Source organism: Topomyia yanbarensis, chromosome 2, assembly GCF_030247195.1.
Source record: "Topomyia yanbarensis strain Yona2022 chromosome 2, ASM3024719v1, whole genome shotgun sequence".
Lineage (NCBI taxonomy): Eukaryota > Metazoa > Arthropoda > Insecta > Diptera > Culicidae > Topomyia > Topomyia yanbarensis.
The window spans coordinates 339,692,616-339,716,184 of NC_080671.1; the positions used below are offsets into that span (position 1 = coordinate 339,692,616).

The window sequence follows — 23,569 nt, forward strand, 5'->3', positions numbered from 1 at the left end:
ACACATATACATACATACACACATACACATATATACACATACATACACATATATACACATACATACACATACATACACATACATACATACATACATACATACATACATACATACATATACACATACATATACATACATATACATATACATATATACACACATACACATATATACACATACATACATATACACATACATACACATACATACATATATACATATACACATACATACACACACATACACATATATACACACATACATATACATATACACACATATACATATATACATATACACACATACATACATACACATACATACACATACATACATACACATATATATACACACATACACATACATATATACACGTATTTCTTCATCCTATTCATTGTTTCCGAATCTCCCGGGTTAAAAGGGATATCCACAGATCTCCCATACTTAGCCTTCCGGTGAGGGCGCTGATTTGTGCGACACTAGCAGAGCTAAAACGATATAGAAAGGAAAAAGGTGAGTGTTATGGATAAATAAAGTTATTTTGGCCACTCAGTATGGTTCCACGGACATGAAACAGGAACATGGTTATTCATATTTTGTGATACATACACATTTGAATATTAATTACTTTTAATTATATTATATTATAGTTTATTTACTCGAAGCAGTTGGCAAATTATGACAATGTAAACTAAACTGCTTTTAATGAGGTACATGTTTCCATTTCAAAGTCTTCGATTGATCCTTGACAGTGATTGCCATCGGCTCAGGCACTTTTGCGCGTCAAGCATTCACCGACTTACAATCGAATTGTGCCTCGACCAATCTGGCACAACGCGCCCATTCCCCTTACTGAGCCAAAGGGCAGGGGAAAACATCACAGAATGTTATTGAAATGATAATTTATAATGTTCAAAAGTTTTGATCAATACGCTTCACCCAAATTTCTAAAACAAATTCTCAAGTGTTTTTACGTTGAAACCCTTACCTCCCCTATCCTTTAAGCAACCACCATTGGGGCCAAGAGGTCTGTTGGTGGCGGTACAACAAATAAACACCAGAAAAACAGGCGAAAACCCCTATTGTTAAAAGTTCATAGAATCGACTCAAAAATACTTTCAATATTGATCGGATTTATGCATATTTGAATATATAAGGATTTTCCCCATAAACCACGGCATAAAATATCGGAGCTTGTCAACTCCCCAACTTAGAAACTATCAAATTATTTAGTATTATTTTAACTTTTTAGAATTTCTACAGTGTGAATAAATCTATGTCCATCGAGGGCAAATCCAACATCACAGCATAAACCAATCAAACCAACAACAGACCGAAACCAGGAGCTGAAAAATAGCCATATTATTTTATTGTCATACTTCCAGCAAACATTCTCCAACTGATTGTGTTCAACGGTTTACCCCCTCCTCGAAACTATTTCCATCTGTATAGAAAGGCAAAGCAGCAACATACTTTGTTTCATCTACCTCTACCCAGATGCAAATTGGTCTCCGTTCTTCAAATTTGCACGATAGCAGAAAAGAGGGGTTACAATGCGATTCCGATAAGGAGACAAAGATTTAACCAGCGATCTCATTTTATATTCCTTTTGTCGTAATGTACACACAGATAGTGCGCTACCATAATGGGCATCACCACAAGAAATCCCTGCTGAAAGCAGTTTTTGCTATTACGAAGTAAATCAAGATAATTCGGCATCAACAGCAGTTTGAATAATTGTTGCGTAAATAAACTGCTGCTGGAAATCGAATTTCCGTAAGCGGTACTGCTTCGCTTCCCGCTTTTTCCCGGTACGACAGAATTGAATTAAGATTAAGAGATACTTTAATTTACACTTGAACGACAAGAACAATACTGTCACTTTCTTGGACTTAATTTTATTCGCACAATAAGAAGTTTCAAACAGCTCGTTCTCTTACAAGAATTGTTCGTAAACGTGGCAGGAGAAATAACATTGTAGATTATAGATCGCTTTTGAGTTTCTTGGAATCCGGCCCGGCGTCTTTCACTTTGAACTGCTCGTATCGTTCCTCGAAAAATTTGAACAGAGCATCCATGCAGGAGTAGGATGTCATCTCGTGCTTTATATGACCTTGAAATAAAGAATAGGGAAACGATTATCAATTATGATACATGGGTGCTTGAAACAAGATCAGCCCTTTCGCAGGTTATTATTCCGTTAAGTGATTCGCAAAATTTTCAATATACGGCTAATCATGGTGAGCAAACAGGCAAATCAGGCCGGCAAACACGAAATGAGAAACACGTGCTCTAGTGGGCTCACCTGCTGAGTACCGCGGTAGGTCGTGCTTGGAAATTGTAAGCGTCGTGTCGAGTGGCTCTTTCGAGGTTACCCAGTTGCGGCCGATCTTCAGAACATCATCATAAAATAGGGGAGAATGTTATTAATGCGATTGAGCTAATTCAGTTCAAGCAGTACACTCACCCCAATCAACACTTCGGGTACGAGCGAAGACGAGTGAACACTGTCGGTGAAACCAACGGCAAACACTTTTTCCTTGAAGAATTGCGGGAACTTTTGTGCCAGCTCCACTGTAACGACACCACCATAGCTGTGGGCCACGATGGCAACTGCTTCCGGATCGGTGGCTATCACGTGCTTTTCGAACACGGACACAGCGTGTTCCGTAGGATTTCGACTACCCTTGATTCCCTTGGAGGAGGAGCCTACCTTCCGGTAGTTGTCGTTCGTGTTGGTCAATAGGACTTCATAACCCAAATCTCGACCCTTGTTGATGTAGGGGATTTGCGTTCCGGAGTCCAGACAATGGTTGATAATAAGACTGAAAAGAGAACGGAGGATTATTGTTCATATTCGCTATCAACTATTAATGCTTTATTATTATAGGTAATAGTGCGAGTGTGTCTAAATTATGTAAATGTTTGGTTAAGGAGATATCAGGGATATTCATCAGTAGTAGCCTAACACGAGATACTATTAAATCCACAAGATACTTCTTTGACTTCTTGATAAATGCAAAAAGTGTATCTTTTTAGGGTATCTTAGGCTTCGTTCAAAAAGCAAAACCGTCATATAGCATCCGACTCAGTTTGTCGAGATAGACCAATGGTTCTGTGTGTGCGTTGGCATGTGCATATTTTTACCTTTTTCAATAGAAGGGTATTTCAATTGCTCTGAAAACTTTACAACGGAGGCCCGTGTGACATATACCATTCGGTTCAGTTCGCCGAGTTCGGCAAATGTCTGTGTGTGTTGTTTTATAGTAAGGTTTAAAAAGATTCAAAAGCCTGGCTTGTAGCTTATTGGCACTGTGTGGGACTCATCACCCACGTTCGTGCATAACCACTAAAAACAATCCTTGCTTTTCACGCCCTTCTTCCCCACGGAATTACGTCAAGGTATTACTTCTTGGGGGGGATTTTTTCTGCTGTATCTCGGAGCCTCACTTGGTTCATGGAATGACTCGACCTACGAGCCTTGATTTAACTCTCGATTCTTCTCTTACTTCTTGTCTGCATCTATCACGTCGCCAATAGCCCTTGTTCCCGTGAACCGGTTAGGTGCTGATTCCTTGAGCCATTTAGTGAGTGATTCAGTTACTTCAGTTACCGGCCTTATCACGATCTACTTGGATAGTGCCCAACGGTAAACTCACCCTACTCCGACCGATAGTTCCCCGACGGAGGAATTTCTCCCGGTACCGATACCCGCTTCCTTGAGCCATTTAGCTCCCAGCTTTGTCGAGATCAACTCAGATATTAACCTTCCCTTTGTCGAGATCAACTCAGATATTATCCTACTCCGACTGGGAGTTCTCAGACAATGGAATTTTTTTCGTTAGCGGTGTTTGTTTCGTGAGCCCATTAGCTCCCCTTTTTGTACCAATTCTGTTGGGTAGTCCACGGCCTCAAATCTATCCTACCGTGAATTCCCCGGCGGTAGATTTCTCCTGATGCCGATGTACGTATCTGTGAGCCATTTAGCTCCCTGCTTCGTCTACTCGGTCTAGTCCCTGGTGGTGTACCTAGCCTACCCAACGGGCTAACCAGTAAGTGCTGAGGTACGTCCAGCAATTCCGGGTGGAGCGTATCTTCCGGTTCACTGGCACCCCAACGACCCACTTCTAGCTATTCGACGCGATCTACTCGGTCTAATCCCCGGCGGTGGATTTAGCCTACTCACGAGCTACACGGTAGGTGTCGGGGCCGGTCCGGCGATTCCGGTGAAGCCTGACGTCCGGTTCATTGGCGCCTCGACAACCCTAAATCCGGTGCTACATCGCGTACTACTCAACTGGTCCCCGGCGGAGGACCTAGTCTACACCGTCGGAGAGTTTCCCGGCGGCGGAATTTCTCCCGAAACCTGATTTGTAGTTCCACGGCGGCGTCCTAGCCAATGACGGTACTTTGTTGGTCCCTACACCACTTCCTCTACAGTTCGGAGTGTATACTCGTAACAACTCTATTGACAGCGTCCCAGATATGCTCGTCGCGGCACATCTCTTCGACGATATTGTCTATTATTATATCAGGCTTGGGGCATTCGAAGACCACGTGTTTCGGTGTCTCTTACACGTTCACACACTCCGGGCAAAGGGGTGACGAAGCGTGTCCAAACCGATGTAGGTATTTCCGGAAGCATCCATGCCCGAACAAAAACTGCGTCAAATAGAAGTTCACCTCTCCATGCTTCCTATGTAACCAAGCAGACACATTTAGGATGAAACGGTGAGTCGAACTTCCTTTCTCCGCGTTATCCCACTCTTGCAGCCACTTAGCCAACGATTCCGCTCGGACCAGTCTCTTTGCATTACGTGCATTTCTCCGCTGGTAACATTCCACGTCCTCAGCCAGAGTGATGCAGATGGGGATCATCCCGGCAATTGCGCATATCACCTCTGACAAAATCGTTCTCTACGCACTCGCGACACCAACAGCCATTAGGCAAAACGTGCTTGTCAACTTCGTCCGGTTCCGTTTTGAGTTCAGCGCAGCAGCCCAGACCGGTACGCCATACCTCAGTATTGAGGATGAAACACCCGCCAGGAGATGTCTCGTGCTGCCTCTTGCTACTCCGTTATTTGGCATGGTTCTTGCCAATGCGTTATCCTCACATACATAGTTGACATAGCTGTTGTTATTTAACCGATCGTCGACCATCACACCCAGGTCCTTCAGCGCACGCATCGATTGGATGGATTGTGTCCCGACGCTGATCTAGACACGCTGGATCTTTTTACGGTTGCTGACCACCCCTACCTCGGTCATATGGTGAGTCAGCTGCAACTGCCGTCAACATCTCCACTTACTCAAGGTTCTCGCCGGTTATTGCCAGTACAACATCATCTGAAAAAGCCGACGATCTCAATTCCCCTAAGCTGTACAGGTGTTAACATTGTACATTAAGCTCCAAAGCGTTGGGCCGAGAATGAAGCCCTGAGGTACTCCCGCCGTCACCCTAATCGACCTCTTCCTCATGTTCATTTCATAGACCAATAGACATAGACTCGGTTCTGGAAGTAACTTTTCAGAACCTTGCACATATAGTACGGAACACGCATTCTGTGCAGCGCTACATAGGTCATCAGCATGTTGAGGATGATCCTTTCCAGGAGCTTACCAAGAATATTAACAGGCATATAGGCCGATAGGATGCTGGATCTTCTACTGGTTTCCCTGGTTTTGGCGGCAACACCAGCTTCTGGATCTTCCATCTATCCGGGAAGTAGCAATCGTCTAGGCATTTCTGTAGGCCTATACTGAACATGGCCGGAAACGCCAGGATCGCAGTCTTCAGTGCCACGTTGGGGATATCATCCGGTCCAGGAGCTTTCCTCGCTTTCAGCCCTTTTTCCACTATAAGAAGCTCGTCGTTGGAAACTCGATTATCACCAGCATTTTCACCGTCTGCATCAAAGTACGATGTAGGCGTCCAGGCTGTTGGGTCATGCTTCGGGAAAAGACCCTCCACGGTAATTTTTAGTTTGTCAGCTCCCATTTCGACTGGCGACTCTTGATCCTGGCCAGAACGCCACGGTAAACATAGCCCCAAGGGTTAACGTCGACTTCTCTGCATAGCTCCTTGTAGCAGATGGACTTGCTTAGCACTATCTCGCGATTTAAAAGCGTCCCTGGCCGCCCGGAATGTTAACTTACACTTTCTCTACCTCAGATCTCATTCTCTGAACGCGTCTTCTGACTTTTGGGAAGGCAGCCAGGACGAAAAGATTTAAAATACAAAGTATACTTCTTGAGTTAGAGGTATTTTAACACAAATAAGGTTTAACACAAAAAGTTCAATAACTCGGTAACGGTTGAGATTTGATGGAATGTGTAGAATTTTTTTTCTCCAAATACGACAGTCAATCACCCCTCGAGATGTTCTTAATCATGAACCAAATCCTGTAGATATCAGACCAGATCATAGTTTTAGCAATACTCCTACGGCCGGGTGTTTGGAGTTCAAATTGCGGTAGTTTAGGGAAAAAGTAAATCACTTGATGGCCGACTATCCAGAATTTCAACACAAGAAAAACATAACTAAATATATTTTTACTCAGAATAAAGAACGAACACGAAATTATTGCGACACATTCAACATAACTTTTTTACCATTGGGTAAAAATCAACCAAATTTTGCACACTTTCTCATTGATGTGTATTGTTTACATGCTGTCAAACTCGAAGTCGTGTTTTTTGATTCAACGAAAATGTAGGTGAATTAACGCGAGTCGAGAGAACAAATTCTTTCCAAACACCTGGAATTTCCTGACCTGTCGCACCGGCAGCTGGGAAAAATGTTGAACATTCACCATTCAACCGTCTCCAGAGTGTTGAAGCGGTTCCAGGAGCGGTTGACGTTGGACCACGGCAAAGGAGCTAGAAGAAAACCGGGACCGAAGAACAAAAAGACGGAGGGAAAGGTGAAGCGGATGATTAAAGCAAATCCCAACGTCTCAAGCCGTGATTTGGCTAAAAAGATCGGCATGTCGCAGAGCTACGTTCAGAATGCAAAGAAGAGAGCTGGACTACATACATACAAGGTACAGAACTTCCCAAACCGCGATGAGCGGCAACAATCGACGGCTAAAACTCGGGTGCGGAAGCTCTACGAGAAAATGCTGACAAAATATGGTTGCTGTGTGATGGACGACGAAACGTATATAAAAGCCGATTTTAAGCCAATTCCGGGGTTGGAGTTTTTCACCGGCAAGAGCAAGTTCTATGTGGACGACAAATTTAAGAAGAAGAAAATGTCGAAGCTCGCCCAAATATCTCATTTGGCAGGCCGTTTGCTCTTGCGGACTGAGGAGTGAGCCTTTCGTGACAAAGGGCACAGTAAATGGCGAGATCTACAAATCTGAGTGCCTCGAGAAGCGCCTTTTGCCGTTCTTGCAGCAGCACGACGAAGCTCCGCTATTTTGGCCAGATTTGGCATCATGCCACTATTCTAAAAGTGTCCTGGAGTGGTATGAGGCCAATTCTGTCCATTTTGTACGAAAGGACATGAATCCGCCAAATTGTCCGGAGCTGCGCCCGGTGGAGCAGTACTGGGCAATGATGAAGCGGGAACTTCGGAAGCGCAAGAAGATAGTCAAAGACGAGAAGGACATGTTAAGAAAATGGAAAAAAAAACTGAGAAACTGGTACAGGATGACACTGTAAAGACTTTGATGTAGGGCATCAAGCGAAAATGCGTTCAATTTTACACTCAAGGCTCCATCGATTAACTTTTCTTTTGATTTTTGAAGTAAATATATGTATAAAACTACCCTAAAATTTTGGTTTGATTTTAAACATTATAAGAAAATTGGCATGACATTTTCGGTGTCGCAATAATTTCGTGTTCGCCCTTTATTCGTGTACTCGAAGCTAACCATCCTACCGCATAAAACATATCATTGCGCTGCTGAATGTGACGAAGGTGCATTGAACAGTACTGTTCAGCATTGTTGACTGAGAAATAAATACATATTTTTGCATAAGGTTTGATATCAAATATATGTTGTGTGTTTAATTTACGTGACTTTAAATTATAAATTCATTCGTCACGTATCAAATAAATGTATTTTGTGATTATGTGATGCCAATTTATAAGTGCTAAAAAGTTCACTCTATTCCGTGGTGTTATCAGGTTTGCGAGATCACGAGCACAGGTATGTGTGGATGATCGCGAAGGGCTCAAGCGTTTGTATATTCACGTGTTTGTTGCTTCCGCTATAGTGTAACTTGGCGTGAATTAATTCGATTTTATAACCGTGAGGCCATTCGCATATTCTCGTGTTTTTGAATGATCGCGCGGATCGTGAATCAGATACTTATTTTTTTGTATACGGTTCATATACTAGAAGAGAGAGTTCTTGGTTATGATGCCATGGAACGTGTTGTCTAGTGAATACGAGCGTCATTTTTTGATTGATCCAACTGAAGACTTGAGTTCAGGCTGCTAGGACCGACGGTAGAGACTTCCGGACGTGACCGATTGATGATCGCGCGAGCGGTGGGTTAATGCTTAAGACTGCGTTTGTGAATTTATAGGTGCTAAAACGTTCACTTAATTACCGGGGTGTTTTATTATTGGCGAGATCGCGGGCGTATGTGTGAATGATTGCAATTGGATGTTAACGTTTGTGACCATGTTTGTGTTACCGCGAAGGCCACGAGCGTTTGTACGTTTGGAATGGGAAAGATTGAGTGTATATGAGAGAATATGCAATGGATTGTGTTAGTGAATGTTAGTATGGATCTAGTTTAAGATATAGTAATAGAAAGAAACATAACATGCGGAAAAAAAGATGCAAAGAGACTAATTAGAAGTGCATAAAATAGAAATGGGCAAATGCATCACGAATCGATCAAAAGAATCGACTCTTCAAAAAGAATGAATTAACCGCGATTCTTTTTTAACCCATTCATGCCCATGTTGTTTGTGGACAACAACGTTTTTAAACAGCTATAACTTTTGATTGAGGCAAGATTGGCACACAAAAACAAGTAAGGCTAATAAATGTGACTATTGCCTTTCATTTGAGTACTAACAGTTATAAGGATCAGCTCTAGAACTGAAGTCATTGCAGTTAGTCTGATTTGATTCCAATGAAGCAGTGCTGCCAGGGACAGTCTAAGTTGACAACGGCAAGTGAATTTTTCATATATCTTCGTTATGTTGCAATATTATTGAAAACTGATAAAACTTATCAATTTAGAGTGCCTTTGGCTACGTTTTCCACGCAAGTGGACTATTATAAAAATTCTAAGATAATTGTATGGAGCATTGGAAGGTAAAAATTGAGCAGTTTCTAGCACTGCAAGGGAAGCTCCTATCTTTATGAAAAATGGCTTTTCGTGTTTCTTGGCCCCACCGTTTTCAAGGAAAAATAGTTTTGGAATCCTGCATGCACTAGAAAAAAATTGGGCATGAAAGGGTTAAAGAACTCCGATTCACTGAAAAAGTGACTAATTATTATGAGCTCAATGAGATCAAACAAGAGCCGAATGAATCGATTTAATAGTTTGCCATGATTATAATTTGTAAGTAGGGGTTTGTTCTTGTTTGCCCGGCGGATCCTTCTTTTCAGGGCGGCCTAGGTGCCTCTACAGAATTTCGGATTTTCGTAACAACAAACAAAAAAGGAAAAACAAATAAACTAAATTTTACCGTGTTTATTATTTCTAATTCTCTCCACTGCTGCTGCTGTTGAGCTGCTACTGCTGGGTGGAAAGGTGGGTGGCCTCGTCCGACCGGCCGGGACAGCAACGGCCGAGTTCTCCTTGGATTATTGTTCGCTGCTCCGGCAGCAGTCCTTTGCAATTAGCTAGGAAGGTGAGCGTGGCTCGTTTGTTGGAACCTCCCTAGCGACGATGGTGACGAATCACCGGATTCGTTTGCTCCCCGCAAAGAATCCCGGAAGACACCGCAGTGTTCTTCCGAGGCGGACCCGTTGTCCTACCTACTTCGCCCTCCTTGGCTGTTAGCTGGGAAGGAGAGCAAGGCTCGTTCGGCTTATCCTTCCCAGCGAGGGCGGATCGGTGCTTCTAGATCCTTCACGGTTAGCCGGGGAAGCGAATGCTCCTTTACACTTAGCTTCCCACAAACGGCGATCTAGCACCACACAAGAGCACTCGAACCACAGGCAGACACTTTTGCAGATATTTCTACTCACCAAACACGAACTGCCGTGAATCTTCAAAAAAAACGATCTCGATCGAGACACAAAACGACTGCCCACAAACGTGGTTCGAAGCTAACTCTACTTTTTCCGATGGCTACCTCTTGCTCGATGTCAATATGCCACTCCACCTTCCACCAGCACCGTCGCTGTCACCCGCTGAGTAGCGTATTCAGCAATCGTTTTTGCCAGCAAGTGGAAAATTGAAGCCTATCTAAACCCTACTGTTAATTCACAAACATGCAACAAAAATTGTCTAACCTAGCTATGTCAACAAAAACGTTCATGGATTAAAAAACAAATGAAATTTACATAAAAACATGAACGAACATATTGAACAGCAGTGAGTCTAATTTTATGTAAACACTTTATGTAAATACACTCTACAGAGTGAATACCCAATAAATGGTATATTTCCACCTAGTGCTAAATTGTACCGGTTACAAATTCTTGAGAGCGAATGAAACAAAATAAATGACAAACATTGAACACTGTTTGTCTACACGGAATAAAACATCAACAAAACAGCTGTTATATCCAACATTGACAACATCGCGTCTAAATGGTAAGTCTCGTCAAATCCAAAGGTTACAGTTAAATTTGAAATTGCCAAATAATAGCAGAACCTCACATGTAATCCAACTATTTGATGAAAGGTAAGAAAATTAGTTTACCCTACTCTTTTGGAAATTATGCTAAAACGCCATTCTCTCTAATAGCATTCGAGAAACATAAAATGAATTGAGTCCATTAATGACAATGGAATTATGATAGATAATTACTCCTAATTTATGTAACACGAAATCCCTGGATTTTTTATGGTTTTGGTCCATATCTTTTTTACCCTGGACTAAAAAAAGGTGTTTTTACGAAACGCCTGTTGCGCAAAAATAATATTGTTGTGATGCACTAGAAATTCGATTCTGACCGCACTGTGTAGTTAACATTTTTCTAATAAATTCTCCTGTAAGCAGCAGATTATCACTGCAAGTGGAATGAAATAGATTACCTACAACTTTTATGAAGACCAGCTTTGTCAAGAGAAGTGATGTGTGAGTTAGTTTTGCATGGGCTCTTCAACAAAGAATGCAGAACTTCGGGTAGGGGAATTATGGTTAAAAGCGACACAACGCTGCTCTGAAAACCGTCTTAGCGCACCAGCGGCTGCTCGTTCAGTGAGCCATTTGCGCGACTTCCGGAGGGTTAACACTTTTTCTGGGTTACCACGAAACCAATACAATTATAATTTCTACGCAGAATTATTCTTCAGAAAATTCTTAACAAGGCTGAATTTTGTCAGCGCTTCGAAAAATTAATTTCATTGAAAATTATAGGTTGTAAAAGTTGAAAAACAAAGTAACTTCTTATAAGCACCGGGTAAAACCGACACCCCATAGAGGTAAGATCGACACCTATTTAATTTATTTTCTCTCCACTTTATTGAAATGTTAATATTTTTTAAAAATGTGATGAATGCCTGAGTAATAAAGTGTGAGTATGTGTGGTTCAAATATCGTCGCTGTTGTGCTATCTTATGACAAACGCCATTTTGGGGTGAACTGAGTTAGATATGCCATGTTACTAAATTTTAAAATCTCCATAAAGTCGCGTTTTCAGAATTTTGAAATTCTGCTGGGTTACTGAGATATAGCGAAACACGATTATGACAAGCGCCAATTTCTCGAGTGATCGAGTTGTGCTATCTTATGACAAAGAAAAAAGAGACAACATTCTTAGTTTGTTGGCTTGCTATAAGCCGAAAAGCTTATAGCAAGCCAACAGATGTCTCTGATGACATAGGTAATTCCTATGCAGATCAACCATAAGCATTAGCTAGGTTCTTGTCTTGGGAGCAAAACATTTCCTACCATAGTTTATTTCTGGGAATGGTTGGCTTATATATTCAAGATTATTGAACAAATTTCCTTTTGAGATTTGTTTTGGAAAGTATACCGAAATGTAGTGATGGATTATGCAAGAAGAATATTTGTTTCGTCTAGTCACCTGTCAACAATAACATTGTTTGATAGACATTGTCTCTAAATTGTCAATGAAACCAACTTTTGTTTATTGTTTTTTTCTGAATAAAGCTGGAAAATTGGGAAAACTTTGTTTTCCAATACTATCATTTTGCAACCTGATATTGCTGCTATCGCATGGAAAAGTATAATATTGGACATAGTGATCTATAACGCATTTTTTTTTAATTTTTTCATTTTTATATGAAATCTTCTGTGCACATTTGTGACACGTCATACATATTTTATCATGAATACACACTTATGACACGTATGCGAGCGACTTTGGTTTACATTTTAAGCAAAAACTGTAAGTGTAGTCAACCGATCTTCACACAAATCGAGAGATTACTTCAGAAAAGATAGAAGTATCGTCTTTGACTTCTCCGAAAAGCTTCTAGCATTTATAAATTTTAAGATATTCAATCTCAAACTTTAAAAATCGTTTTTATCGAAAAGTGCTAAATGGCGCTTGTCATAGCACAACAGCGACGATATGTGCTTTTCGTAGCTTCATCAAGTAGTGAGGGGAAGAGAGTTCAAAAGCGCAGTGATATAAACAAGAATATTTTATGCTATAGGATTATTTCTTGGTATATTTCCAAGTAATTCTTACGCAAATCATTGCAACCTTCAGTGTCATTTTATTTCGTAAGAGAGATTTTGTAAGTGTTCCACATTCTGCTAATAGGATTCATCCACTTATAAGTGACAAACACTTCTCAGTAAAATAGTCTGTCATAGAAAAGGCCGATAATAATAGGAACTGAAAAAAGCGGTGATTTGAAAAGCTTTTGTTTAGTTAAAACCTTTAAATTTACCAACAAAATCTAACATCCAGACGAGTAAGAACGCTGCTATCACATGTTTTGTTTATTTTTATAACATTCGACCTACTAACGTAAATCCAATTTGTCTTCAAATGCTCTACATGATCGTACCAATAATAAAGTGTCATAACGAAATTTCGATTTCTACACTGAAAAAAATCCAAACGTTAATTCTATTTGCTTCAAACCACTTAAAATCCATATGAAGAAGATATGCTAATGTTACCACGCGCACACATACCTTCCATGTTTCAACTGTATAAACTATGTATGCACACACATAAGTTATATGTGCGTATAGTTGTAGAATGGGGTTTTATGTGCCTTATAGTTATGAAATGTGAATTTAAGATTAATATTTCTAATAAATATTTACATTAGCTTTATGTGCCAGCAAATAGTGTCTATCTGCCTCTGCTAATTGCAAAAAGCTATGTGTAAAATCAATAGGCATAACGTTTCCATTTTTTTGAGTGTAGGGAAATTTATGGGGTGTCGGTTTTACCCATAATTCTCATATTTTGAAATGAAACATTCTGCGTTCTCGTCAACGCACCATGGAGCATTTACGGTTTTTTGGAAGGCGAAAATGTGATCTTGTCACTGTTAACGGCTTATCAGCGTTAAATGAATGAAAATTCTTGTCAACAGGATATGTTACAGAGCAAACATAAACCTACTTTTTGTTTTGATGTGGGCTAAGGCGTCCTAAGCTTTTCCTATAGGCCTTCTTATACTTCGAAAAGTAGATCGCGCACAAAAACCGAGCTTGAGAAGTAAAGAGACAAGTGAGAACCTTTGTAAAAAGAAACCAAGTAATTAAAAAAAGTCTTAGAAGACTAAAAACTTCTAGGCGGGGGAAAGCCAAACCAACCTTAAGAAACAATACACCGTATCCCCAGATTAATAAATTCCATCTAATTCATTACAACGACGCAGTGTCGGCCAGCAGCAGGAATCATGCAAATTCACTTACCTCCTAGACCACTGTCCAGCCCGAACAACCCCACTACCATGTATCAGCACCAACAATTTCTTCGGTTTTGCTAATTTCTCCTGAGTGCTGTAAATAAAAGTCGCCTCCTCTGGTGGTATATCATCCGGCATGTAAATCTTCTTCATACCGACAATATTCTCCAATCTTTCATAAATGGCATCGGTAATAGTTTCCCCCAGCGCTTCGTAGTGAGCCTGATTTTCCTGAGCAGATGTGTAAATGTTGAAATCGAAGCTCTTATCCGTTAGTTTGCCAGTTTCCGCGTCAATTTTCTTCAGCTTTCCTTCTACAAATTATAAATAGTTCACAGCGTGCATCAACCAATCACCCACCCACTAATAATGAATGCTTCTTACCATCATTGAACCCATATCCGAACCCTTCCAACGTTGTTGGATAGGTTCTGGGTTTTCCGGATCCTTGTGAAAACATCCTGTCTCTGTAAGTGGTGGCAAAATTCCTCGGCTGTAAAAAACGGAGTACGGAACGCATACAATCGCTGAAAACAGCGCCAAAATTCGAATATTAACCAACTGAACTGCACTCAGGATAGCAATTACATAAAACACACTGTTTTGATTAAGTAACATATCAAATTTATAATTACATTCTGTTTATTTATTACACCGTCGCGAGCAGCTTCGTGAATACGCGGGTACAAGAGCGTTTTGTTTTGGTTTTGTCGTTGCAGTTCCCGGCATCTGCTGATCCATCTGACAGCGATATTCGCAAAATTTCTGAGAACGAGTCCCATTTACCGTAATGGTCGATCAGCTGATGAGGAGCTTTCGTGAGTGGGTACAACTTTTTCTTTAAAAGCATTTTGGCCATTAAAATGCTGCCATCTCTTGACGCAAATTATAGCAAATGAACACTCGAAAGCACGTGGTGAACGCGAGAAACGCCAGCTGCGAGATGTCTTCATATTGCCGTTTTCCACACGGTTCCTTGTCAGCTCAGCTGTGCCATTTTTATATTTTAATTTTTATATTTTTATTTATCTTTATAGATTTATTTGAATTACAAGCATAACTTTGATACACATTTTAGAATTCTGATATACAAATCTGTTGAAATTTTTTACCAACAGAGACTTATAATAAATTATTGTGAAACGAAGCCTAAATTTATATATTTATATTTAATGTATTTTATAAGGATTTGACAATTTTAAGCATGACGCTTGAAACTCATGAACGCTCATATCATAGTTTCTTCTTCATTGAATACGGGCATGATAAGTTAAATTCTCGACAAACATATGATTACGGCCTAAAAGCCAACTGTCAAAATCCACTTTGAATGGAAATTCCAGACAAACCGTTATTAGTCGAACACAGTTCACAACAGTTTATGAAAGAGAAAACTTTTCTCTTTCGTTTACTACCAACATCTGTGATTGGCGTGTAACGGTTTGTCCGGAATTTCCATTCAAAGTGGATTTTGACAGTTGGCTTTTAGGCCGTAATCATATGTTTGTCGAGAATTAATTTGATTCCATCTAAATATTCAATAAATATCAACCCACCGGGCCGGCTCGAAACAGTCGATCAGCAGATGAGTAGCTGGATGAGTGGATACATTTTACCGTCAAAATTATGTTTGGCAATTGTAACAGTGCCATCTCTCGACGCAAATTGTAGCAAACGAACATTCGAAAGCACGAACGGTGAACCCGGCAAACGCATAGTAAAGGCACCACACTCTTATTAATATTTCGAAGTTGTGGTGTGTCTTCACTATACCATTTTCCACACATTCCCAGCTTTCACTGTTAGCTGTAGCATTACTTTTCTATATATCTTTTACATGTACCCAGCGGTTATTTCAACTAACACAATATATCGAGTTCATAATTGTAGTTTGCTCTGAATCACTATATCTCATTTTCATTCCATCAAAAATGTTACTAAAGAATATCCGTCAAGAGGGTCAAGAGCCAATTCAAGAGTGCTGATTCAAATGGTCCTTAGTGACAAATGTAAACAAACTGAGTTATTTGCAGCACAGCATGTGATTACAGCATAGCTAACGAATACCGAAAACCAGGATTCATTATACTCAGTATTTATCAAAATAACAAGCATTATATAAAAAGTCGCAAAGTTTTCATGATCATATTTTGAAATTTTGCACTTGAGACCTTTTAAAATGAAAGGACCTATGCGCGAAATATTTCAAAACCTCTGCAACTGCTCATAGGCGCCATGCAAAAACGACGCAAGATTCATTTCATTCTATGTTTTCCCACTGCACATAGGTACCTAGTAAAAACGTCCTAAGCAGCAAAATAAAAGAAATTATTTTCTTCTGTTCATGCGACTTATTTTCGAAGTTGAATTTAGTAAGTATAATAAATTAAATGATAATTGGAAAGCTTAGTTATTCTAAAGTAACATGTCATTCGTTGGTTTTAACCACTTCCAGCCAATGATTTGTTAATATAAACTAAAGTTTCCCACATTTTTTTTCTGCAATACTGCTGTTAAATCCAGTGCAACTATTTACCATAGTAATGAAGAACATTCGTATTCCGGTGCTCATTTTGTCGAAAACTTTGAAGAAATTCAATATTCGTCGTAAGAGCTACCTTTGCTGAAAAAAGCCGTATGTGCAGCGTCGTATGATTCCTGGACCCGAAAAAAGACCTATGTGAAAGGTCCTATAATTTTCAAAAGGACGCATCATTCTAAAGCGCTTAAAAACTACATTAGCGCTAAACATTTCATGTTTTTAGTATTATTTACCTAAAGAGCATAGTCCTTAGACTATATTGGCATAATTGTTCTATCAAAACGCATATTTGTTCTCTAATAGAGATTTGTTTTAGGTCCATGAAACTTCAAACTCGTTTTTCTCAGTTCGAGCTCAATGTCACTTAGGACCTTTTGAATAAGTACTCTTGAATTTGAACATCTTATATCTGGCAATTCTGTTCAGAAACTTGTGAACGCTTCCCAGATTTGACAAGCCATTGATTACAAATCGTGTTTGTTTTGTTCTCTTTATTCGCTGATACCGTGTTTTTGCACCAAACAGCAAGTTTGTAAGTTTTTTAAAGCAAAAGAAAGAAAAGTTTGGGAGTCTTTTAAATTTCTATTTTGCCATAATGCGAAAACGACAGATTGATACGCTAAAGATATTCAACCTTAAGTAAGTAACTGTTTGCATCACTCACCCAATTTTAAAATAAACATTTTACTGTTTCGTGAATCATAGTGTTCAGGAAGTAAAAGAGAACGAGGAGTATTTAGTAACATTCGACTCTGGTGGACGGGAAATAGCGATCAACATTCTTCTGGGAGCAGGATTCCCAAACGAAAAGCCTAAACTAATCGTGAGCCCAATTTTGAACCACCCGTGGGTGAACGCGAGCACAGGTGAAATAGAAAATGCACCAGGAATTCTCAATGTAAGTAACTCAGTAACTGCTATTTCTCGTCAATTTACGTAACCTATGTTCATCAGTATACGATACACTCCGATCTTGGGCGTGTGGTGCAAGCCGTCAGTCGGGAATTCGAAAAACATCCACCCTCGCTACTAAACGATGCTCCTTCCACGTCTCAGCATTGCGGAAACGGAAACACTCAAGATACCAGCATAGATGCACGCAATGCGGGTTCCCCCGTTGGGGAACAAGACGTGTTCGGTCTAAGGACTCTACAGTTGGAAGAACTGAGTCGTTTAAACAACGACGATGATTATTTGGAAGATTTTATCGAAAAGCTGGGATTTATACAAACCCAAAGCAACGAAATGGACCAGTTGCTGAATCAGATAGAAACTCTAGCAACGGATAACATTACCAAAAGGGAACAGATTGTAGAACGACGGGAACGGTTGGACAAACTGCTGCTAGATTTCAAAGAACTAGGCGAACGATACGATGCCTCAAACCAAAAGTACCAACGAAAGGCTGAAGATTTTTCACCGCAGCACATAAAAGAACTGTTGCAAATTGCAGTTTCCACAGCGGATGCCAAGAGTGATGAGGAAGCTCAAAAGTTTCTTGCAGGCGATACCGATGTTGCTACTTTTCTGCATGGGTTTATTGAGACACGGAAGAGCTTCACGATGCGAAAGGCAAAGGAAGAAAGACTTACACAACAGCTGACAGCATTGGAACGTGCTGCGTTCTAATGTGTTGTGGTTTGCCAAACTAATCACCTCCCCTGGGTGGGAAATTTCCCATGTGATATAGGATTTGTTGTTGTTTACTATCTGTGTTTGTACTATTCCAAATTAAACTGGTAGTGGCCGCAGTAAATTAATTATTATTTCATATGTGAACAGATTAACACGTTGAATATCACATTTCCAAACAGAAATCCCCAACTTGTAATCGATCCGTTTCATTTGCGCAGAATCAAGAAATAATTACGTTCCCGATCAAAGCTACGGGTTGCAACCATGAATGAAGAAAAACAAGATATAGTGAAGTAAATGTAAAAAGCTTGTTCTTTTAGACCACCTACATGCTGAAAGACTCTCTAGGTGATGGATTTCTTCATTCTTGTGAAAGTTGTCCGACTTGATTTTTGATGTATATGATACAGTGGCTAAAATATGCTGCTGTGCTGAAAGCCTTGACCAACTACAACAGACTCGCAGCAGGGGTACAGACTTGGCTGCGCCACTGAAATATAATTCTGAACGACGGTGAACTTTTAACACAACCGGATATAACCGAATACACAGCAGATCAAAACCAAATACGCCGAGGACTCGTTTTTATCAGCCCCTTTGGTGTATCTTTAGTTGACAAAATTGGTGCAATGACAAAACATATTTATTTATTTTCTTTTATTAACCAAAGCTGTTAAAATATTCAACATTAGTCTGTATACATAGCCTCACAACCCTGGCTGGTTGACGAGATCGGGTCGAAAAGCTGACAAAATTAGGGGCTGATAAGTATTATTAGCATTATTAGCAGTAGCAATATTTTCAGTTGGAGTCTCCTCGAAGGTTTGATATAATTTTTTTCGAGACAAATTTTCTGTTGATAATTCTCCTTCACAAATGCATAGCAGCCGAGAACATCGCGAGCGATACCTCCTTGTATATGTTTAAAAAAATGATTCTCAGGACCGGTCACGCGTTTTACATCATCCATCAAATTTTGTATCCCTGATTGTTGTGTCTACTTTATTTAATGTTGAACGATAATGTTCTTTCAATTATTTCTCATTTTCAAGTATTTTCTGAATTTTCCTGTGGGTCCGGTTAACGATTGCCTAATATTTTTTATTCATCAGCAGTGGATAAAATTTAAAAAAAAAACATTTTTGTAGCGGAGCAATTGTGCCTTTCTCAATCATGAACACGACAATGTTTGCGTTGTTTATATTCATTAAAAGCTTTCAAATGCATATATTATATTTTATTATTATACATGACATGACAAATATACAAGAAAAGAAATCCTTATTCGAGTTCTCAAATTTGGCAAAAGAAAAAACAGCCACGGTAATATTTAACTGAAAAAGGTGCGAAATCGGCAAAGTCCCAAAAGGTCGATTTTTATAAAAATAAAAAAATGTCGTGATAACATAAAATCTCGACGTTTCATGCATTTTAAAGATGTTTGGAATCAAAAATACGAATTCGATTCCTGAAATTTCATGGGGTCCCCCCTTTGAAAAATTTTTTGGGTTCCGGCTTATATGGGAATAAGCTATAGCTATCATTTGGGACTAAGTTTGTGAAAATCGGCCCAACCATTTCCGAGAAACTGATATGAGTTTGCTAATTTTGAACGATGGCCGCTTTTCCCGGGCACTTCCGGAACCGTCTATGGTGGTCAATGTAGTCAACGAAAGTTTGGTTGGCCGTCGGTGACCTAGAACAGCAAATTTAAGTTGTTTGAGAGACATTTTAGCGAAATTTTTACCTTTTTTTGCTTTCATCGGAGTATCGGTTTGAATCACAATTTGCTATGTGATCGCTCGCCACAACCCGTAACTCCGGAACCGGAAGTCGGTTGGGGATAAAATTTAATAGCCATTTACGGGGACGCAACATCTTTCATTTGAGACTAAGTTTGGTTGATTCGGTCTAGCCATCTCCGAGAAACCGATGTGACTATTATTCTGAATTTGGATACTTCCGCCGGGGCTTCCGGAACCGATGATAGTGGCCAATGTGACCAAAAAGACTTTGAATGGCTGTCAGTGACCTAGTACTACAAATCGAAGCAGTTGTGGTCACATTTTGGAAAAAATTTCACCATTATACATTCATTGCAGAATTTATTAAAATCGTTGCACCTTTCATTTGGGACTAAGTTTGTGAAAATCGGTTCAGCCATCTCTGTGAAAAGTGAGTCAGATTGTGTTCGCGTACACACAGACGCACATACACACACATACATACACACGCACAGACATTTGCCGAACTCGACGAACTGAATCGAATGGTATATGTCACTCGGCCCTCCGGGCCTCCGTTTAAAAGTCGGTTTTCTGAGGAATTGCAATACCTTTCTATTGAGAAAGGCAAAACGTGTGTTTCTGAGCAAACCGCTAGTCCTGCATGGTGTTCCGCAAGAAAAGGTTTTTATTAAGGTTAACGATCAATCGTCGCTTAGTCCGGTCACTAAGTTAGTGTCGAGAGGAACTCGAAACACCTCTCCGATAACTAATTTAGATTGCACATTATTTTTCAATTGTGTATAATTACTATGTATGGGTATGATTTGCACGTTTATAATGGTCATTTTTTCGAAAGAACAGGAAGCAAGGTCTGGGTAAAACAGCAAGAAACAACCGAATCTCTTCAAAATAAAGGTTACAATCATTTTTGCAAACATTCCTTGACATAAGTTTCATGATTGACAGTGGCAGTTATCACAAGAACTTCGCTTTTCAGTCCACATGTGTAAATCGCCTGACAAACCAAGTATTTTTCCTGAATGTTTGACATCGTCGATGAATATTAAATATTTATTCTTCAAAAAGGCTAGAGATTTTTGTAAACACACTTGTTTCGCTCTTTATTCCGCTGCAAAGTGGAATTTCATGAAAATACACGGAAATGCAAATAACCATGCCATTTTTTATCCGACTTTAACTCTTGGATGTTTTGGATTTAGGAACTCACCCTTTTTGGAATCAATGAAAAGGTGTAAACATATGCATAGTAGGATGGTTCTCCATGCCACTCTAAGTCTTCAAAATTTGAGCCAAGTATGCCTAGAATTGGGTCATTAAATGAAGAATAAAATCCTTTTACTTCATTAACCGACAGAGTTCTTCTTTCTAAATACAACAATACATATGTTCAACCTTTAAAACTTCAGAATGACTTTTAATTGTTTAACCTTTTGTGTTAACCATCCTATCTCCCACTAGCTGGTAGTGATTTACAGAAAAAAATGTTTGCATGTATTTAAATATATTCATGCAAATAACTTGGTTCATGGATTTAGGTAGGTGTTAGCTCAATTGGGTCATTAAATGAGAAAAAAAAAATCTTTTTTTATTACATACATCGATAAAGCTGGGGTGGAATCACGTAAGGTGATTATCACCGGGTGATTATCACTTTTGAATATTTGGTATCACGTAAGGGGACAATCACCACAAATTGTCACCACTGCAGTGGGGCTAACATCACTTTAAAATTCCATATCAACATTAGAATAGGGCTAATAAGATTTGTAAACAAACTTTTGTTTTGCTGATTTCTCTTAATTTGTTATATTTTCAACCCAGAAGACATTTGAAATTGATTCTACCAAGGGTAAAGATGTTGATTCATGTGTATCTTTCATGAAATTTGACTCGACAGCGGAATAATGAGCGAAATAAGTTTGTTTATAAAAATCTTATTAGCCCTTTTGAAGAATTGATATTGAATTTTGAAATTATATAAGGTGATGATCACCTCGAAGTGACCACCTTTCTGTCAAAACATAGGTGATAACTAAAAAGTTATTGCGCACTTCCCACCAACCTGGACTCTGCACTTTTAAAGTGCGAGTGATCTCAAAACTGCGAGCTGTCAAAAAACATGTATTTCAAGTGATAGAGATGGTACTTTCATAGACAGACCAGTCGAACTAACCAGTCTATAAGAAGAATTAAATGGAAGAATGGTAAGTGCGCAATGCGGTTAGAATCCAGTTTTTAGTGACACAAGCAATATCACTTTTCATATCAATCAAAATAAATACGAGTATAGTGTGGAATATTTGTGCTTCTTGTTGCTCATAGCGACAATTAGTATTATGAGTGGTATGTTTCTAAATACTTTAGAGAATGCCTTATGTATAATATCGGGCCCTTTTTTCACAGTCACGTTACTTAGTGACTAGAAGAACATTTTGTTCTAGTCACTAGGATGTCTGAGAATAGGGCCCATCAATCAAATCAAATAAAGGGTAGGAAATCTTCGTTTTTACTAATATTATGTTTTCAAAGTCGGATAATTTATAATTTGCTATGAATACAATCTCTAAAAATGAATTTAATGCCATAACGTCGATCTGCTAATCAGGCAGGTTGAACAATATTTTTTGATAATGTCGGGATTATCAGATAAGTCAAACGAAATAGTATTGACAAGAATCTTGAGCACAACTCCAAATTTTACAATAATTAAATAGTTTGGACTACTAATTGGGGGGAAGGGGAGGAGTTGCTTCTCTAATCTTCCGGTCATCACATCGCATGCTTTGGTATTCTTAGTATGTATAACAAACATGAAGATGTGTCACAAGGCGCCAAGAGCGCACTAAAATCCTGTCAATCCTATTTTGCATTGGATTGTCTGCTCTAAATATATCACCAGGGGACCATTCATAAATGATGTTGGATATTGACAATAGGGGAAGAGCGTCACGTAACGAGATAAAAACTAAAAATGAATTTTAGACGTATCAGCGGATCAGGGATAAAAAAAAGTACAACATTGTTTATGAATGGCCCCCAAACAAAGAATATTCCATAACGAATATCACGTAACATCGGTGACAGAGCATTGGGATCAAGGCCAAGTCCCCCCTGGGTCGTGCAAAACTGAGAAGCAACATCAATTTAGGCACAGATAGCAGACGTCCATTTATTTTCATTTTGTTTTGTTTTGTCTTTTATTTGTTTCTCTTGCTATGATATGTGCGGGTGAGCGGGACGGCCAAGGAAATGGAAAGCCAGTGGCCCAAACAGATCAGGAACAGGAGGAAGGACTGCGAACAGGGAAACCGACAACCGAGGAGAAATCGTTTATTTATTTATTATAGCTACGATACTAATCACAATTGTTTTGCTTTTCTTGTTTCGTTTCAGCAAACCAAAATCTATACGGACTAGCACATACGAACAGTTAGGCTTTGTTGGTTCTCATCTTAAGAAATGACAATGACACTGTACGAGATGGCGCTGGGCCTGTGGCCTTCGACTGGCATGGTCCATTCTCTTTGATTCGGAAGTCTTCTTAGCTGGTTGGTAGATATGTGCTCCTACTTGCTAGTTGATCAATTCGCTTGGGTGGGGGACATGTGGATCCTACTAGTTGTCGACTCTTTTGATCGTGAGTATGAGGCTAGTT

The 23,569-nt window shown here is 39.5% G+C and overlaps 2 protein-coding genes across 4 annotated transcripts; one reads left to right on the forward strand and one right to left on the reverse strand.

The window, feature by feature from the left end:
• Positions 1–1,876: 1,876 nt before the first annotated feature.
• LOC131684053 (FAM172 family protein homolog CG10038) lies at positions 1,877–14,786 on the reverse strand. Of its 3 annotated transcripts, none has more exons than XM_058966577.1 (6): positions 14,625–14,786; positions 14,374–14,482; positions 13,997–14,303; positions 2,468–2,825; positions 2,306–2,390; positions 1,877–2,113 (listed from the first exon to the last, which is right to left on the reverse strand). In XM_058966577.1, exons 1-6 carry the CDS (start codon positions 14,769–14,771, stop codon positions 1,983–1,985), a joined length of 1,137 nt encoding a protein of 378 aa, XP_058822560.1. In that variant the 5' UTR covers positions 14,772–14,786; the 3' UTR covers positions 1,877–1,982. The 3 variants fall into 3 exon arrangements, with proteins under 3 accessions (XP_058822560.1, XP_058822562.1, XP_058822561.1); XM_058966579.1 differs by having other exon boundaries at positions 14,374–14,516; positions 14,625–14,731; XM_058966578.1 differs by having other exon boundaries at positions 14,548–14,686.
• Positions 14,787–17,010: 2,224 nt separating this feature from the next.
• Positions 17,011–18,295, forward strand: LOC131684055 (vacuolar protein sorting-associated protein 37A). The gene is made up of 3 exons (XM_058966580.1): positions 17,011–17,170; positions 17,237–17,429; positions 17,486–18,295. Exons 1-3 carry the CDS (start codon positions 17,127–17,129, stop codon positions 18,158–18,160), a joined length of 912 nt encoding a protein of 303 aa, XP_058822563.1. The 5' UTR covers positions 17,011–17,126; the 3' UTR covers positions 18,161–18,295.
• Positions 18,296–23,569: the final 5,274 nt, after the last annotated feature.

Excerpts from the sequence above, each read along its gene's own strand:
- LOC131684053 (XM_058966577.1), bottom strand. The coding sequence starts at position 14,771 with ATGGGACTCGTTCTCAGAAATTTTGCGAATATCGCTGTCAGATGGATC. Across the intron at positions 14,304-14,373 it reads CGGATATGGGTTCAATGATG|AAGGAAAGCTGAAGAAAATT; the intron begins GTAAGAAGCATT and ends TATAATTTGTAG. Across the intron at positions 2,114-2,305 it reads CCTACCGCGGTACTCAGCAG|GTCATATAAAGCACGAGATG; the intron begins GTGAGCCCACTA and ends CTTTATTTCAAG.
- LOC131684055 (XM_058966580.1), top strand. The coding sequence starts at position 17,127 with ATGCGAAAACGACAGATTGATACGCTAAAGATATTCAACCTTAA. Across the intron at positions 17,171-17,236 it reads CTAAAGATATTCAACCTTAA|TGTTCAGGAAGTAAAAGAGA; the intron begins GTAAGTAACTGT and ends CGTGAATCATAG. Across the intron at positions 17,430-17,485 it reads ATGCACCAGGAATTCTCAAT|TATACGATACACTCCGATCT; the intron begins GTAAGTAACTCA and ends TATGTTCATCAG.